The 20514-nt window shown below is 31.8% G+C and overlaps 1 protein-coding gene across 1 annotated transcript in view; it reads right to left on the bottom strand.

Annotated features, from left to right (window-relative positions):
* LOC129227811 (ran-binding protein 9-like) overlaps positions 1-20260 on the bottom strand; it is a 58547-nt gene extending 38287 nt beyond the window's left edge. Inside the window, exons 1-3 of the mRNA XM_054862426.1 lie at positions 19990-20260; positions 10358-10469; positions 3702-3754 (exon numbers count right to left, since the gene is read on the bottom strand). Of these exons, the coding sequence (XP_054718401.1) occupies positions 3702-3754; positions 10358-10469; positions 19990-20182 (358 nt within the window). The 5' untranslated portion in view covers positions 20183-20260. The remainder of the gene's footprint in view (positions 1-3701; positions 3755-10357; positions 10470-19989) is intronic.
* Positions 20261-20514: the final 254 nt, after the last annotated feature.

Here is a 20514-nt window from a genome sequence, read left to right as displayed (position 1 = left end):
TGCCACATGTTGACGCTCTCAGCCGCTCCCCTATCGACGTGTTTTGCATTTCAGTCGATAATTTGTTGCCACAGCTGAAATCAGCTCAAGATAAAGATACTGAAATTAAAACTATTAAGGAATTACTTAAAATTTCAGATTATGAAGATTATTGTGATAGAAATGGAATATTATATAAATTTGTTGAAGGTAAAGAATTAGTGGTTGTGCCAGAGAATATGCAAACAGAGATAATAAGAAATGCGCACGAGAAAAGTCACTCAGGTATCAAGTATACTGAAAAGGAAATAGAAGAATATTATTTTATCCCAAAACTAAGACAGAAAATAGAAAAAATAATAGGAAATTGTGTCCATTGTATACTTCTGAACCATAAAAAGGGAAAAAAAGAAGGTCTTTTGCATCCATTGCATAAAGAAGACGTCCCACTGAAAACGTATCATGTTGACCACATTGGACCCTTAGAGGGTACTAACAAAAATTACAAACACATTTTTGTTGTAGTTGACGCCTTTACTAAGTTTGTATGGATCTACCCAACAAAAACAACGACGTCTGCTGAAACCATAGCCAAATTAGAGCTTCAAAAGACTGTATTTGGAAACCCTTCACAAATAATATCCGATAAAGGACCAGCATTTACTTCCAGTGAATTTGCTGATTACTGCGCAAAAGAAGGCATTAATCACCATTTTATAACGACGGGATTACCAAGAGCAAATGGCCAAGTCGAACGAATTAATCAAACAATTATTGCAATTCTTTCTAAATTGTCCTTGGAAAACCCTACTCAGTGGTACAAGCACACGAATAAACTGCAACAAGCCATTAACTCAACATATCAAAGAAGCATTGATAAAACTCCATTTGAATTACTTTTTGGAACGAAGATGAAGGTTGCAGGACTTGAAAAGCTGAAAGAAATGATTGAAGTTGAATTTCAAGCCAGTTTTGAAGCCCAAAGAGAAGATATGAGAAAACATGCGAAGGAACAAATTTTTAAAATTCAGGAAGAAAACAAGAAGACATACAATTTACGAAGGAAAAAACCGAAGTCTTACGAAGTTAACGATTTGGTCGCCATCAAAAGAACGCAATTTGGACCTCACCTAAAACTTAAACCGAAGTACCTAGGCCCGTACAGAATAACGAAGGTGAAAGGAGGAAATACGTTTGATGTCATCAAAGAAGGAACTCACGAAGGACCAAACTGCACCTCAACATGCGCAGAATTCCTTAAACCATGGAACAGCTTTTCGGAATGTTAATTAAAAAAAAAAAAAAAGAAGCAAAGAAGTGTAAAAAATAGAAGAAAAGAACACCGACTTTTTGTAACCAACTGTCCATACTTTCAATTTAAAGACGAAAAACGAATACCAAAAGAAGACGAAAAAGATGAGAGAAAACACAAATGACGAAAGAAAGACGAAACAAATGATAAAAGACGAAACGCACGACGACGAAGATTTTTTTTTTTTTTTAAAGACGAAGGTGAATTTTTTAAAGACGAAGACGACATTTTTTAAAGACGAAGACGATATTTTTTTAAAGACGAAGACGAATTTTTTTTAAAGACGAGGACGAAGAAAAAATTTTAAAGACGAAATATTTTTAAAGACGAACAATTTTTAAAGACGGACAGTTTTCATTTGCAGACGAACATTTTTGTGAAGACGAGAAATTTTAAGACGAGCAAATCAAAGACTGAACTTTTGAAGACGAAAAACTTTTGCAACCAATTTAATTTTAGTTTAATTGTTGTTTTGTTTTTGTTTTTTTTTTTGCTTACTATATTTTCAGGTTCGCCTGGAGGTCCAGTCGAGTGCAGGACGGCCGAACTTGTGGTGCCGACTCTGGTACACCCTGGTACACTTGCACAGCCCTTCATACAATTTAGCTTTCTTGTATGTAAAACTCGCCAAGAGATGACGACGTAGAGTCCGGCGACAAAACGAACAGCGCCAAGGGCGGTAAAACTTTTTGATTAGTGAATAACTTTGAGGAGACGAAAGACGTAAGACGTTTGTAAAGACGAGCAGCAAGACGGCTGCACTTCTGCATTGTAATCATTTTTGTAAATATTAGTTATGTGTAGTTTAGTTATCATTAAATGTTTAGTAGCTAAAACTATGTCATCAATGAGTGCTTCTATAAGTGAATACAAGCATTTTCATAGTTATTACCAGTAGCTCGGCTCCCACATATATATATATATATATATATATATATATATATATATATATATATATATATATATATATATATATATATATATATATATATAAAATATATTTTGTTATTTATTATTGTTAGATGAAAAAAAAATTCAATTGATTGTTCAATTTTTAGTCACGGATTAGACTTTAAAATGATACAATAAAATGTAATCTAAAGTTTAAACAATCGATTTAACACGAGCTCTTTTTTATCAAGAAGAAAAAATATGATTAGTAATGGTTCGCTTGAAAGTGGAATTCAGATACAATTAAGGAAGAGTTCTACTTAGGAACCCTCAAAACAGAAAAAGGTTATTTTTATTAATCTTTAAAATGAGATTAAGAATAATAAAGATATATATGCAAGTTTGTTAAGCTCTAAAAAACATTAATAATTTTTAAAAATATATTATTTAATGTACTTTTAACGTACAAGAACAAAATTTGAAGGAATGCAACGCTTTGATTAGTAGGTTGGTCTGTGCTGGTGTTGAAATTTTAAAAATGGGCATTCTAAAATAGAAAAAACCGGCTGAGCTAGAGTTTTTAATGTAATGCAAAAATTACATAACTAAAAAAGTTCCCTTTTTTCTTTGTAGCTTACCTCCCCCCCCCCCCCCCTCACAGAAAAAAATAGTAAAAATAAAATAATTAAAAAATAATCCTAGTTCATCTAGTTGCTATAGGCGTCTAGAACATATATTTAAAGATCCGGTTCAATAGATTTAGAAATTTTAATGCCAAGCAATACAAAAAATTAGTTTTTAGATAAATGTGTTCAAAGTTTTTGTAAAGGAAAAACCACAAAAAATAAATTTATGCTCATTCAGTGATGCTTCCACCATACAAAATGCTTTTCTACTGTTCCAAAAGATCTTTTTCTTCCATTTTTGCCACTTTTTCATTTTATTTTGCTCTCCTTGGAAGCTTTAGTTCAGTGGCAGTAACCTCTGACAAAGTGTTCCTGGTCGTGCTTACTAAGATATTGAACAACAGTTTCGCCGAATCCAACATCCATTATCTCCACAACTTTTAATATTGGTCACAATTTTTCATTGAAAATACATGCTACAATAACACATAATTTTTACCACTTATTACACTGCAAATATGCTTAGGTGCCATACCCCAAACTGTGAAGCTGAAACACTCATTATTATTCTGAGTATTAAGATTCACTACCCTAAAGGAGTAGCAGGTAATGGATATTTATGAAAGAAAATAAGACGGCAACTGCTTGAGTGAACAAAGTCAAGTAAGAGGTTTGGTCAGTGTGGCGGAATTAGTGAGCAAAGGCAGTTACATTAGAGAGATGCTCAAAAATGAAAGCTAATTTTTTTAAATATTACATATAAATTTGTAGCAAATCCCTCTCCTTCCCTCCAGGTAAAAATGTCTTTTTTTTTTTTTCATTGACTGAGCTTTTGTGTCATTGAAAATAAAGATAAAGATAAATAAAAATGTTAATTTTTGACCAAAATTTACCTGGTAATCTGTTCATATTCACACCTTGAGCAGAAAGGCCAACACCCATGTACCTAAAACATTTAAAATATGTTCTAAGTACAGTAAAAAAATCTTTAAAATCATTAATTAAGGTTTAAACAATGTACAATGTCTTGAGAAAAAGAAATCCTTTTAAAAACGTAAAAGTGAATATTACGGCAAGTCATTTGAATTTAGGTATAATATTCAAATAAAATGAACTAGTTTTCGGTAGTGTTCCCTCTAGGCCGTTTTTGAAGGGCGCAGAGCCCTGACCTTTTCAGCGCCCTGACCTTTTCGATATCAGCAGAATGCGCTTTGCCCTTCTTTTAGATCGCAAAATGCGCTTTGCCCTTTTCAAAAATAACAATATGTGTCCTGTGATTTCAAAAAGATGCCTCAAGCATCATTTGGACCCGCAGCGATATCGGGGAAATTTTATTTGTCCAGCGATCATCTGCAAAAATGCTCATGTCTTGCCACTGTCCCTAGATTTTCCCCCTGAAAACGGCCCCATGAATAAAAGGAGATGCAAACACCTAGGCAAAAGAGGGGATGAGATTCTCGGAATTCTAACAGACTTATCAGTTGGAAACAAAAGATAGATTTCTTCCTTCTACTGAGGATGGATTTGAAAGGGTGAGGGAAGGTGTTCTGTTGTCCACAATGGCGGGGGGGGGGGGGGAGAGATTATTGTTTAATTCCTCCCCATCCTTGAGTTTCTGAGAATCAACAATGAGAGACGGAGGGTGGTAGGTAGTCTTCCTATATTATTTTCATCTGTAGGACCAGGGCGCACCAGTTCCAGGAAAAGTAGAAGGGGTACTACTTGTGTCAGACACGAACAGATGCAGATGAACTGCTTCATTTCTTGTAAGAAAAGTCAGAGTGCAAATGCAAACCGTTCTTGATTTGAAAATACATGGTTCTTGACGATGATGCCAGTTGAAAGTTTTGAAAGTTAACATAGTGCTTAAAATCCTTAGAATCTAAGGAATGCACAACCTGTGGCCTGCGAAGCCTGTTGAATTAACCCTTAAAAAAAATTCTAAAGAAATATATAAATGAAAAAATTTGAAAAAAAAAATTAAATAACTAAGTTTGTGAAATTATCGTTTCAAAACTCATTTACTGTTCTAGTTAACAATTTCAAGGTCCAATACAGGTCGATTTTACCCCATTTATAACTATCACTTCCCCGAAATCGCACTTGCAAAATCGGAAGATTAACGAAAATAATGTAACAAAAACGGCACCTTCACAAAAATTAAAATTATTTTTGTACTAGAATGTTGAATTTAGTAATAAACATCATATGAATAGGCCATTTTTGTAGCGTTTCAGCCCTTTATGTCCGTTTTTCGTTTGAACATGGAAATTAGGCTTAGCTAATTTTGGCGCATTACTAGTGATTGTGAAGCAATCTTTTTGCATCTGTTTCTTTCTGATTGGTGAACTTTCTAATTGTTTTCTAAGTAGTACACAGTACAAAGCCTGCTGAACCAAAATAAAAGGGTATTTTTTTGTTATCTTGAAATTTTAGCCCCCCCCCCCCCACTCCTCCTCCCCAAAAAACGAACGTTTGAAATGGAAACATTGTTCTGTGAGAAATTTGACAGGGAAATTTTCTGCTGTGAAATATTCACTCATTCATTCCTTTTTCCTGAGTATTTGTATTATCTTTGAATACGATTTGAATATTTTTTGAATACGATGACATAATTAAAAACATACTTTTGACTAGAGACGTACCGAGTAGTACTTTGGCCGAGTAGCCGAGTACCGAGTACTCGGCCGAGTTACCAAGTACCAATTATGTTTTAAGAAGAACCACCGACACACATGTGATGAATTTTGAACTTATTGGAATAGTAGTATAGACCTCCTTGTCCATATAATAGTTTTTAAAACTAAATTCCTGCTGAAATTTAATTATGCATTACATAAACAATTTTGTTTGTGTCAAAAATTTTACCAAAAAATTATTTTTAAAATTAAAAATAAATAAATAAAAGGTATGATTAATCAAGTTGGAATTAAAACAAATTACAGTAAAATCCCTCTAATGCGGACACTAACAGGACAATTTTTTTTGTCCGCATAAGAGGGGTGTCCGTTAGGATGGGTTTCACTGTATACCAATCAATTATAGTTCTAGTCCGCCAAACATAAATATTTTTTAAAAGCAGATAAAACAGATGTGCAGGAACACTGCAGACACGTGTTTCTGCCCCCCCCCCCCCCTGTTATAAGGAACGTCTTTTTCAGTGCATAACATGTGAGCTAAAGAATGTAAAGACATTCGACAAAAAAATCCGACTTTTGTCGGATGCCTTTAAATCCATGAGCTCGCATTTTGTGCATTGAAAAATGAATTCCTTGTTATGCCAAAACACATGTCTGCAGTATACCTGCACTGTGCTTTTAACGTTGTTTTATTTCCTTTAATTTTTTAAGCAAAGGTATTTTTATATTTTTTATAACTAATTTTTGTTTGTGGCAAAAATCCATTTTTAATATAAAAATTCCATAATTTTTATACTTACCTTTTTTTGCATAATTTTTAATAAACAAGTTTTATTAACTTTGGGGACATTAAAATAAAAGATTTATTCCATTGAAGCATTACAAACTTCATTTTTATCAAATTTTAAATTTGACTTATAACTTTTAATTGTAAATTATTGCAGAATATAATGCTTGCTCTTTTTTAATATAAATTTTAGTATCTGTCTTGGACAATATTCAATTTTTTGCAACTACTCGGTATTGGCCGAGTATCTGATCAGAATTTGGCCAAGTACCGAGTACTTGGCAAATTGGCCGAGTACCAAGTAGTTACCGAGTACTCGGTACGTCTCTACTTTTGACATACTTGTGCTTTTTCCAACAGAAATGATCTTTCAGTTTCTTTTTTATGTATATAAAAAAAACTACAGTGAAACCCCTCTATTACGGACACTAACGGGACAAACTTTTTTGTCCGTAAGAGAGGAGTGTCCGCTTTACAGAGGTTTTTTTAATTTAATTAACTTTAGTTATTTGTTTATGTTTTTTGAAATCTTAAATAAAGTATGTGTGAATTCTACTCTTTCATATGCATAGATTTTTTTTAATTTACTAGTTTTTACCAACATATACATAATAAACAATTATTTTATCAGGTTAAATTCAAATATTACAGTTTTGCACACTCAAAGAGATTTAAATAACAGGTTCGCATAAAAATTACATACCTAATTTGTACTTTTAAAAAATTGTTCGATTGATGTCTGTTGATATGTTTTGATCGATGAAAGTCTTTCATTTTCGAAATGTATCTTAAGTTCTTGTACCAAGTCTAGTCCTTTAGGATCGTTGTGTTTAATTGAAAATTCCCTGAGTCCATCTAATACGCTTAAAGCTTCGTTAACATTTTTAATTGTTTTAACGTCTTCTTTTACGGACAGTTCATCTTCATCGTCATCCTCAACTGTATGATCTTCGTTAATTTCGCGCACTATGCTTGCAATTTCTGTTTCGCTTTCTTCAGTGAAAACTTGGTCGTCGATGGGAGCATAGTCTTCAGCGGTCACATTTGTGAACCCTGCTTGTTGCATTAACGACTGCAAATCGGATCCATCATTGTCACAATCAACTTCGTTGTCAATTTCCTCTGTGGCAGATCCTTTTTTGAATCCAACGCGATTAAAGCAACTTACTATTGTTTCTTTTTTAACTTCCTTCCATGCGTGCTTAACCCAGCTGATTGCATCTAACACATCAATTGTTTTGGACAATTTGCTACTTGTTTTAGTTTCTTCCATTTTATTGATTAAATGCTTCATAACTAGTTGTCTGTATTGAATTTTAAATGCTTGAATTATCCCAGCATCCATAGGTTGGCATTTCGATGTTGTGTTTGCTGGCAAGAAGACTATTTCTATATTTTTCAAGTGAAAGTCTTTGGGATGGGAGGGCGCTTGTCCATAAAAATAACAATATGCCTTTTTTCTCTCCCCAACTTCTTATCAAAAGTTACAAGCCAATCAGATATGACACTGGTTGTCATCCACGCTCTTCTATTTGAATACCCCAGTCTACAGGTAACTTTTTTATATCCAGTCCTTTAAAACACCGAGGTCTGGCTGCTTTTCCGATGACAACTGGTTTTAATTTTGTACCATCCATGCTGGCACCCAACAAAACTGTTAAGCGTTCTTTGGAGATTTTGCCACCAGAGCAGTTTTCTTTCCGTAAAGTTAAGGTTTTATCTGGCAGAGCTCTATAAAACAAACCGGTCTCATCAATGTTATAAATGTCACATGGCTCGTAATTTTCAATCAAACTAGGCACTTTCTCAAACCACTTCTCGCAAACGTCAGCATCCACATCCATGGATTCACCACATATTTTTTTAAAAACGATATCATGTCTCGTTCGAAAACAATCTAACCATCCATTGGAAGCTTTGAAATTTTCTATACCCATTTCAGTAGCTGCTTTTTTCGCCTTTTCTTGTAAAATAGGGCCAGAAATCGGAATATTTTTGCTTCTTGCGGACACAAACCATTTAAACACAATTTCATCCACTGCAAGGGCATTACTTTTAGGAAAATCTTTTTTCTTCTCTTGGTTTCCATTTATGAACCATTCTTTCTTAAACTTCTCTTTTCCTTTTAATATACAGCAAATTTGTGTGCGTCCCACACCAAACTTTTCAGCAATGTTCCGTATTCCAATTTTATTTTTTTCTGCGAAATCTATAACTTCAATTTTTTCTTTAAGAGAAAGAGTACGACGCTGACGATGAGTATTCAGAGCCATTTCAATGAGAACGATGAAACAACTGAATGCTTTTACCCTTAAGTTTACTTTATGATATTGCATTGGCTTTACTTTTACTCTCTATAAAATATTTTTGTTAGATGGCGCGTCAACTCGGCTCCACTTAAGCACAACACGCCTGCTTGTTAGTCATCTGAAAAGAAACAAGGCAACGGGGGAGGGTGGGGGTATACAGACAGAAACTTGCAGAATAATCATTTTCTCTTTTCTTTTCTTTTATTTTTGAAGATTTGATGATGTTTTTTGGAATGAAAAATGCATTTTGGTGTCAAGCTGAAAATTTTTTGCTACGCAGTAGATGCAAAGTAAAATTGCAAAGAAATATTTTTTTTATCTCCGTATAAGCTGGTCGACTTTGCATTAAATGAAGCCTTTCAATGGAGTAGCTATTTAATTCTCAAGTTTTAAATACTATCCGCAAAAAAGGATATATCAATATAAATGACTTCGAAAAGGGTGTCCGTGTCCGTATTTGAGGGTGTCCGTACGAGAGAGGTTCCTTATACATTAGGTTTAATGTCTCTCTGCCGGGGAATTAAAAACTGTCCGCATAAGAGGGGTGTCCGCATTAAAGGGGGAGGGGTTTCACTGTATAATATTGCTTTAAAAAAAATTTACAAAAATAAAAGGCTCACGTATTAAATTTTCATAAAAATTGTCAGTGAAATTTAAATCTTGGATTGGCCCAACTGCTTGGGTAGCGCATACATCTGCAAACACATTTGTGTCATGAAGTTGTGTCAAGTCCAACACTAGGCATTCAAATAAAGCCTTTTTTTGTTTTGCACCTTGCTACGACTGCATTTTTGAAGCACTGCACACAGTACAGTATTTTAATAATTATTCTGTTTGAAGTATAATATTTTTTTAAAAAGTTGAATTTACATTCATCATGATTTTGATTTCTATTAAAATACTTAAGGACATAATGCACATTACTAGGCAGTTTTTAGATAGGAAGGGGGGATACGTAATTAAATACTGTTCACCTTACATTGAAATTCAAAGGATTTTGAAATGCGTAGCATTTTTTATTCTTATAGGAAAGTAGTCACAATTATGACCTGAAAAGTGTTGAAACACACCCAAAGCAAAGATTCAGCATTGGCTAAATGTTCCTATGGAGTTTGGAAAATGTGCTTAGTTGGCATTTGGGGAAGGGGGGGCATCTAATCCTAAAGACAAGTGCATTTTCTGGAAGAAATGATATTCAGTACTGAATTCAATAGTGGCGATCAGGGGGAAAGGGGGTGCAGGAGTGTGAACAGAAGTTTTGGGGCCCGTAAACGATAATGTGTAATTAAGGAATGGATTAAAATAGTTTGAGGTGGTGTTAACAAGTGTCTAAAATAATTAGGTACGTTTAATTAAAAAATAACACACTCTTTTCCACAATGCAAAATTTCGACTTACGCGAAGGGTCTCGGTACGCATCCCTCGCATAAGTCGGGATTCGACTGTATGGTGAAAATGTAACTAACGAACAGATAAACAAACCAACTCACTTTCTCATTTATAATATTAATAAGGATTGCTTTTTATACATCAAGGTTTAAACAAAGGTACTGCAGTTTTGAACATTTACTTAACTTTCTGAAATTATTATCAACTGCTTTAAAAAAAAAACAATTTTATTTCCTTTTTCATGGACTCAAACGGTTTTTCTGGTGCTTATTGAAGCATCGGCTAAAAAATATTTCAATTGATAAACTTCATACCAATAATTTAACCAAAAATACCAACATTTTACATGTCCACAAAATAATTGTGAAGAAAAATAAGAATTTGAAAAAGTATTTAATTTGGTGTAAAAAATGTTAGTAACTTACCCATCACGACCTTTGCTCACAATTTTAACTTCAAAATAATATAATCCACATGCCGCAGGTATTGGATGTGTGGCACGCACACTTGCTGCATCTTTATGATTTTTTCCTGAGCCTAAATATTAATTTGAAAATTAAATAAAATAATTAGTGCATAGTACTCAGAAAAAGAAAAAACATTAGTAGACATCAAACTACAATTCTATAAAATTTAAAATTTTAAAAGACAAGTAAGCATACACACAACACAAGGTAAGGTTTTTTTTTTTTTTTGAAAAGTTCAAGTTTTTTTTTTTTTTGCTCATTTTAGGGTAGTTTTCATTTGTTAAAAAAAATGTTGCTTGTTCTAAAAGAATTGCTATCGTTAATTAGTTGTTTCTCTCAGACATTTTTAGGAGAGCGGTGTGCTTTACTCCCTTTTAGGCAACTTAATGCACCCTCCTTGTTTTTAAAAATTTATCAATACTTGATCATAAAAGCAAATTTTCTTGCTCAAAAGGTGAAAATTCACTCTTGCATGGCTTTGGAACAGAATTGTTTGATTCAAATCAAGTGGTTTTTTTTTGCTTAAAAAAAAAGTTTGCAAACTTTACATATTATTGTAGAGTAAAATAAAATCAATGCAAAGTACCCATCTAAAATTTTAAGGATAGATTACAGATGAATAAACTTGGAAACTTATTATTTTTTTAAGGTAATGCAAGTTTGCTCTGAATTTTTCTTTCTTTTTGTTTTCTTTTTGTGAATCAATGCAACATTTCTAAACAAGGAAGCTTTTCTTATTAGTTGCATAAATATACAAGGCAGACTAACTTAGTTTTTCATAAATTGCATGGAGAAAAAAATCTAAGTAGTTAGTTTTCATTTATTTAATTATTATTATTATTCAGTCTTTTGCACTTCAAAATAGTCCAAAAAGCATATTTCAACCAAAACTTTACTTACTACCTAATTTGCTTGAGTACTTGATATTTATTGAGATAGAGATAGGGCATAGAGACAGATGCATAGGGGCAATTCCACCGTTACGGACGTAACAATCAGACTTTAAATACACATAATTTTAATTTGATTTCATTAAAAGCTACAAAAAAAAAAAAAAAATTCTGTTGTAGAGTTTGGTGTTATTTATGCTAGCAAAAATTTGGGTGTAGATTGCTTGATTACAAAAAGTAACAAAAATTTAAAACTACCTGTTACGGACATAACTCAGAAAACAGCAAAACGTATACTTTGTCATACAATTGCCAATATTCCTGTGAATTATTCATAGATTTCTAAAATTCTCTTTTAAATACTTGTTCTAGAGATTTCAAGCTTTCTAAAACCATAAAGGTTTTATGGATATTGTTTGATTGCACAAAGCAAATAAAAGCTATAAATATACTAATAATTTTTGTTGAGAGAGTGCAATGGTATAGATTAACACATTATTTTGACTTTACCTTAATAGTTTTCAAAGATTTGGGGAGGTAGGGGCAGGGCTTATTGCATATACTGCCAAGTAAATAAATATGTAAAAAATAAATTGGTGCATCATAAGAAGTAAAATTATCCAAGGGAAAATTAAGCAAAACAAAAGTGGAATTATTCAGTTACAAATAAATTTTTCAAATTTTTAACATGGAGGGAGCCTTTTATAAAGCGGCCTATTATACTTTTACAGTTTGAGAGTTTTCGATGATTTTCTCTATTTCTCAACGAAAATATTAACTGTCAAATTTCTTTTAAAGTTTAACAGTTGGCTTTGATTTTGATTGCATTTTTAATAGAATTGGCACGTTTTTACCAAAGGTGGAAAAAAAACGGTCGAAACTGACATCAGAGAAATGCATTTTGGCCAACATTTGCCTAAGAGCCTAAGTAATCTAAATCTTGCTTCAAAACTAAATGTGTTTTATCTGAGGATCAGATGTAGCTAGTTTAATATTTAGTATTTTTAACTCTAATCTAATTATGCTTTTTAGTTTAAGATTTAAAACTAAAAAATATTCAATGCATCAAGAGTAATCTAAATATTAATTTTGTGTGGAGAATAAATAACAATAAAGTAACTCAGTAACTTTGTACAGTAAAACCTGTAAAGTTGACCACCCTTGTAAGTTGACCACCTGTCTATGTTGACCACTTTTGTCAGGAACGGAATTAGCCCTATCTCATATAATGAAGGAAAACCTCTGTAACTTGACTACCTCTCTATCTTGACCACAAATGTAAGCCAAGTTTGGTCTGGAGTATTGTAAAAAACCCTTTGTAAGTTGACCACTTGGTTTATTTTCTTTAAACTTTCTTCAGCATATTATTTTATTTTATTATTTATTTATTTATAAGAATAATAATAATAATATTTTCGACAGCTTTCAAAGAATGTTTTTAATGCTTTGATGACATACTAGCATTTTACTAACTAAACAGCAGCATAAAGCTTATGCTTCTTTTTATTCTCCAAATTTGTTTTTTATTTGTTGTTCTATTTGAGATAGCTTTTTTTACTCTGTTTAATGAAAATAGATGTCAGTAGAAAAGTTCAAAGTCCTTTCTTTCAGTTGCAATACGTTGTGGCAACACAGGAATTCTGATAAAAAGAGCTGGCCCGGATCTATACATTTTGGGCCCCCTGCAACAAAATATATAGGGCCTCTCCCTAGTGGCCAGCAGTGTCTATTTGAAAAGCGAATAAGCCTTAGTACTAGTTTTTTTTTTCTATTTTTTCAACAATTTCTAGGGCCGTTAGCCCCTTTAAGGACGCGGACCCCTCGCACTGCAGGTACGCAGATCTGGGCCTGCTAATGAGTAATGAGTAAAGTTACATGTTTCTGGTGCAAGGGATTAAGAGATAGGACATTTTAATTTTGCCTTTATGAACTGGGAGAGTCGAGCTTGTTGCTCTTTGTGCTATAAGTTTTACATAAAAAGGCTTCAAAAAGAAAGTTAGTGGAACTTGAGATTAATAAAAAGTATGAAATATTAAAAGTAATTAAAAATGGAGAAAGCAAGAGAAAATTAGCTGGAATTTATGGAATTTCTAAAACTGCAGTGTCTAATATAGTTAAAAACAAGGGAAAAATAACAAAAGTATTTGAATAGTATTTTTAATTATTGTTTCACTTTCAATAATTTTAGACAATGAAAGTGGAGCTGAACAGAAAAAGTAAGGGTGAATTCCTCAAAAAATGAATACATGGTGCAAGAAATGACAAAAAAAAAACATTACCGCCCTTTATAAGTTGACCACCTGTCTAAGTTGACCGCCAAAGTACTGCACCACGAGTGGTCAACTTACACAGGTTTCACTGTATTCAGTAAATTATCGCCCATTAGCCAGGGCTAAAGCAGAAATACATGAAATACACCACCAGCTCTGTCATTTCCAGCCGAGGACTGCAGTTTTGCGCTTGTTAGCACTCATCAGCCCGGCATAGGAAAGTGACTGAGCTGGAGATGGAAAGGAAGCCAAGAGTGCCAGACAAACTAGTAGCTTATATAGCAGTAGCACAGACCAGACGAGTGACAGTTTGCTTGGCACTCTTGGCTTCCTTAAGGGGTTTTCCATCTCCAGCTCAGTCACTTTCCTATGCCGTGCTGATGAGTGCTAATACAAATGAAACTGCAGTCCATGACTAGAAATAACTGAGCTGGCGGTGTATTTCAGTAACGTTGGTTTAAATTATTAAACAACAAGACAAATTCTTCTCTAAGTTAGTTTTTAAATAAGAAGTAATATCAATTTGGTTATGTTTTCAGAATGATAGAAGTTTGAAGAGGAAAACTATAATTAATATAGGTAATATAAATTTTTGAAAAGAAAAAAAAAACTTTATTAATAAAAATTACACACAAAATGCTTTGGATTTCATCATGTTAAATGATCGAGTAGTTTTCACAAAAATCTACTTGGAGAACACTTGTTTTGTGTCATAGTGCATTGATGAAGCAAAGTTTGAGAAATTAAGGAATCCTCTAGAATATTTGTATGCAAGTTATGAAGCATTAATTGCTAATCTAGAGTTATAACACCAAGTGAATGTATTGCATGATTTGGAGGGCAATAATCTTACCTTGAGAGGAACACATTTTGTCGCTTCAGAGCAACAGTAGGATATCTTAGTGTCACTCCTGGGATTAGATGTCTTAATGTTGCTCTAAGACAATGTGTATTTCAATAATTTTAAAAAATAAAATTAAATATCCACTAATATTTATAAAAATTTAAAAATCAGAGTATCAGAAGTTTTGTTATATCATATTACATGTCATACACTATAATTTTCATTGCCCATCCTGTACTTTTTTTTAATTGGAAATATACATGTGTTACGGATGTAACGTTGCTTTTTGTTACGTGCGCAACAAAAAATGTTACGTCTGTAATGCCATTTTTTTACAAACTAAAGAAGTCCTAATGTTTTTAACTATGATAAACAATTACTCTGATGAATTGCTAAAATGACAAAAAAGGATTTCTTTTAATCTTGATTTTTTAGGAAGTAACAACTTTTGCTAAATTTTTGTTACGGGCGTAACATTGAACTTCATTTTTAAAAAATTTAAATTGCCTAATTTTATTTTATAAAATTTTTTTAAAAAATGCATGTTATTATAGTATTATGTTAATAGTTTAAACTGTACTGCAATTAATTTTGTTTATTTTTATTTTGCTATTAGAAATAAGCGTCTAAAAATGTGGCATTTTTCGGCATAAGCTACTTTAAACTAGCTTATGTTAAGTTTTATATTTTAACAAATAATAAATACCTTTATTTTCGGGAGACATGCTAACATTGCACACGGGATTTGCGAAAAATTACTTCCAGTGTTTGAAGTCTTAATCCTTTTGTACCTTTCAAATGTTTCAAAGTTTTTCACAGTTGAAAAATATATTTTAATAACTAAAAATGAATAAATTCCGTTCATATATTTATTTATTTTTTGCAAGTGTTTATTTTTAGCTTCTAGTTGTACGACACATCAGAAGTGAAAATTTTTGCAAAAGGCTAATTTAAAAGTTTAACATTTTATCCCACTGTTTTTTTTTTTTTTTTTTAATTTGCCTTTGCAGATTTTTTTAGACATTGTTGCAAAAACAACTCAAACCTCAGAAACAAGGAATATTTTTACAGCATGTTGCAATATCAGTAACGAAAAATGCTGTGCCAACTGGCGAGCGAACAACTGAGTCACTTCAAAATACTGCAAAAATTACTGGATATAATGCTTTGCATTACCTCTAGTAATGCTGAAGTGGAGAAAGTGTGGAGTTCCGGGAAAGATATCACAGACATGAAGAGCACGTCTTTAAAACAAGACACACTTGAAGCAAGGCTGAGAATCATATTTAATGGCCAAAAATTAGCAAACAAGGATTTCAGTAAGGACATAAACTTATAGTGGCAGGTATCCATTAAAGCCAGTCGATCTAGGCTTCAAATTTTGCAGAATTATATTAAATTGTTCAAAATGTTATTTTTTCTGTTTTGATCACTTGAGTTGATGCTTTTTGATAATAATGTTGAATAAAATCTAACAAATCTGTGCTTTAAAAATATTCAAAAATTATGAAAGAAAATAGCTCAATTTGTTGCATTTAACAAAATATATTAATACCCAAATGAAATGCTATTAGAACTTTCAATCATTTATTCTTTTTGAAGAACATAAACTAATTCTGTATCACACAGTTTTTTACACTTGGACAAATTATTTTGACTTAAAATATCCATTAAACGTTCGAGTGTCAATTTCTTCTTCAAAAATAATATTTATAAAGTACAATTATTTCTGTTTCTCCGCATCCCAAATATGTAATGTGACAATGGTGTTACACATGCATATATTATTACATATGAGCTGTGACTAAATTACTGCAGAATATTTTCCAAAAGATTACTAAGGGGCGATTCTTGAAAAAAATGTACCGTGCGTAACGCTAAGTTTTTAATTTTTTTTCAGCTAACCAAAGCCTTAAAAACATAATGCTGTTGGGGAATAATATATGCTTTAATACACTATCAAAGCATAACAGTTAATTGGATATTTAATTAATAATTACTTGAATAAAATAAAAAAAACTTAGCGTTTCGCACAAGACAGTTTTTTGAGAATCGTCCTAAGTAGTTTTACGCCTGTATACTGCACTAATATATCACGTTTTATATTGAATGGATCTGTAAACTGAAATTTTAATTAGAATTTGATATTAGCAACATTATATTTCAATCCAAATCATACTCTGAGTTCTTCAATGAGAAAAAGAAAATATTGACTGGCACTGATTTTTAATGGGTAGGGTAAAACCTTGCATGCATACAAATATATATATAGAAAAATACATGTGGATGTTTGGCTACCAAAAATTTGAAGTGGCTACCAAAAGTTTTTGATATTAGTAGCCAATGGCTACCAAAGAAAAATACCAGTCTACACCTCTACTGCAGGTGCGGGACAATCGGCATCGGTAAAAGCTTAATTACGTTTATTAGAATAAAACGGCATGAAATATAAAGTGGAGGAGAAGACAAACTATTGGTTTAAAAAATTAGTATGCATACATATGTGCATAATTTATAGCCTATGTCACCCAAGAATACACCTTTCATATACTAGTGAAAGAATTTTTCAAATAGTTGCAATCGTTCCAGAGATTATCTTGAACATATAAACATACAAAAATCTGCACTCTTTCTTTATAATATTAGTATAGATTTATTGTAGAACTAAAAGCAAGAATTTAGGGAAATTTCTTTAAAAGATTTTATTTTTGGTTATTTATAATTAAGTCTGAACTCTCACAGTAAATTCTTTCTTTGATGATTTATGCCTAGGCCCATTTATGTATTTTATTTTTTAAATAGAATTAAAGATTCTCAAACAATTTTTCCCTATGTAAAGCTCTATGTATGAGAAAATGAAATTACAAGACTTCCTTCTTAATTATTTAATTCAGAGGGTACTTACTTAATTCTTTAAAGAAATTAGGTAAATATAAATATTCATTAACAATTAATTCATAAAATTTTTATGACTTTAATAAAATAAAACTTTTTCTTATACAGATAGTGTTTTTACCTAATAAACCGAGTTTAAACCAAAAAACCTGGTTTAAACCAAAGAAATATGATTGTTTTGGTTTTTTTCAAGAAAAAAAACCTTTTTTACTAACCCTGCTTTGCAATGTATACCTCTCCTTTCCCTAGTCCACTAGAATAGGCGTGGGAAAACTACTACAAAACTTAGTATACTTTTTTTATTTACAAAATTCAATTAAGAAAGTTCTTTTAATTGAAGGAGTTCCCTGTCCCTTTCTAATAGGGGAAACACTAGTTATTAATGTATTTTAAAATGTTAAGCATACAAACTTGTGCCCAGAGTGCATTCTATATTTTGACCTTAATTTGATTGTTTTGAGGACGTACAGAAAATGTTCAGGTTTTAATTGTTTTTAAATGTTTAATAGCCACTGTTACGCCACAAAAATGCATGGCGTCCAGCTAAACTTTCCAATATTTCTCACCCGACTGTGATGCCAAATATAAACAGATATTTGAACCAGCATGTTGTAATTCACATCGGATGCACAACCACTCATGAAACACAATATAAATATAGGTCATTTATTTTAAGAAAGTTAAGGTGACTTGTATCAGGAAGGTTAAAATCATCAAAAAATTATATTGTCGCCTCAGAGCAACAGTAAAACATCCAAACAAAACCCAGGAATAACAGTTAGATATCCTACTGCTACTCTGAGGAGACGATAAAGAAAAGAAAATATTTTCATTTCATTCAGGAACGTAAAAGCAAAATGGTAAGCTCAAAACTTTGTTGTGAATAAATAAATCAATTAATTTTTGCAATGAGAATATAGATCGAATATACTTTAGATTAAAAAAATGTTGCCGAGAGCAAATTTTAGCTAAATAATAGAGAGGCAAAAGTGTATATCTGTAACAAACCAACTAACACCCCTATAAACGAATAGATACGTCCATTTCCACCTATAAACCGGATATTAGCCTTTCCATGTAATCCGATGGTCACACAGTATCATTATATTTTTTTTAAATACCTGATATTTTGATATAAATCCAATATTTTTAATCAGCACAAACTAAAATATTCAAAAAAGTAAAAGAACCCTCAAATCACTCTTTAATTTCTTATCTTATTAAGACAATATGTGGACTTAAAATTAAGTTTTCATTCCTTATTTATATCTAATATTTCATTTTACATTTTTATCGATTTTAATGGAATTAATTTAGCATTAGCTATTATACTCATTTTTCTTCTGTTGGCTACTTTTACACAGTTATATGATTCAGAAATAAAAAATATGCATTAGTCAGTGTGCACAGTCATTATACATTTTCTTTTTTTAACTAACAATTAATGTTTAATTGGGCACTTTTAATATGACTTCAAATCGTTACATTTCTAATAATTTTAAAGAATATAAAATAATTATGTTAATTCGCTGCATTAATGATGTATTAATACCTATCATAAAAATATAGTGCATAACCTTTTGATTATTTAATAATAAATGTACAATGCTACTATGATTAATAATTTTTATATTGAAAATACTGTAGTTGAAAAAATATATATCGAAAATACCATGATATTTTCAAAATAAATATCGGTATATATCGACTGGTATATATCAGCAAACCCTGATATTTAAGTAAACACAAATAAGTAAAGCACCTAATGAGTTTTACTGAATTTAGCGGGAAAGAATGGAATTAGAAATAGAGTACATAAAGTGCTCCTGTTCTCCTGAAAGTAAAATAATTCCTGGAACTCAGTTCTTGTTAGTCAGCCATAATAGAAAATATTTCTCTATTATTGGAGAGAAAAAAAAACAATATTTTATAAAATATGGCATAGTCTGCTATACATAACATATTTAATGCAAGATTTTTTTTTTAACCATGAAGCTATATTAATGGTAAAATATTAAAATGAAAAACTTTTGAATTGAAAAGCTATGCTTCATGTGAAACGTAAGTTCCGCCAAAAATATTCCAGAATAAATCATAAAAACACTGCAAATCATAATAAAACCAGAATCAATATCATTAATATGATAACATAAAATATTAATCGTGAGCTAATACGATTAAATTTCAGAAACACTTCGACAAGGTTATACAAATTTTTCCAAATTTCGTAACAAAGAAAAAAGAATATATAAATGACGCAATCAAATGAATGTGATGCTAAGAGCGAATTTTTAATACAATATCCTCAACACAAGAGCATCAGAAATTTTCATCACATATACAGCTAATTTATTACAAAAATCATCACACAATAGTTTTTTAGTTGTTTATGATAGAACGCAAGTTAATCCCAATTTTAAATCATCAGTAGAAACTAAACCCACATGCAAGGTATTTTATTGCAAAAATCGTGAAACAATAACAAATATTGTTTTTAGTTGTTTACGAGAAAATGTTTAATAAAATCCCTAGTCATCAAGTTTTTGGGAACTCTGAAGTAAATCTGCATTTTAATGATCATGTTTATGTTTGTTTCTCATGGTTCAGTTGACTGAGCAACAAAGAACCACTCCAATACGTAATATAATGATTACACAAACAAGACAGAGCAAGTTGAATAAACTTTCCTACCTTTGTAGTGAACTCTTAAATTATTTTGAGACAAACCAATGTATGTAAATTTGTCTTTAGGACTCCATGATCTTGGGAGTGGAGTTTCACTCTCATTAACCATTGGATATAACACTTTTAAGCGATCCACTTGCTGATTTCCAGTCGAAACTTGAGACTCATTCCATACTGTGTGTTCACTCATAGTCGCCATTTGCCCTCCGTCAGGAGTCCCGGATGAATTAAAAAGCAAATTATGCTGAATATTTTAGGATGCAAGGAGATATCGAGAGTTTCGGGTCTCCAACGCTGCTCCAACCAGAAAAGATCGACTGCAGCGCCACTGTTTTTGTCGTAGCCTACGAGGTTGTAAAGCTGTTTTGAGGAGCCTAGTAATTTTTTTCCGCGATAGTAATTCGCAACTCCAGAGCATTTGTTTGTTTTACCCATAGACTAATAATAAGAGTAGACCGAGCTTTCCCAGACTTGCTGATGAAAAAAGTGGTTCAAGGATACATCATGTGACTAGTGGAAGGCTTGGCAAAA

The sequence above is a fragment of the Uloborus diversus genome, chromosome 1, assembly GCF_026930045.1.
Source record: "Uloborus diversus isolate 005 chromosome 1, Udiv.v.3.1, whole genome shotgun sequence".
NCBI classification, from domain to species: domain Eukaryota; kingdom Metazoa; phylum Arthropoda; class Arachnida; order Araneae; family Uloboridae; genus Uloborus; species Uloborus diversus.
This window is presented reverse-complemented; position numbering and strand designations above follow the sequence as displayed.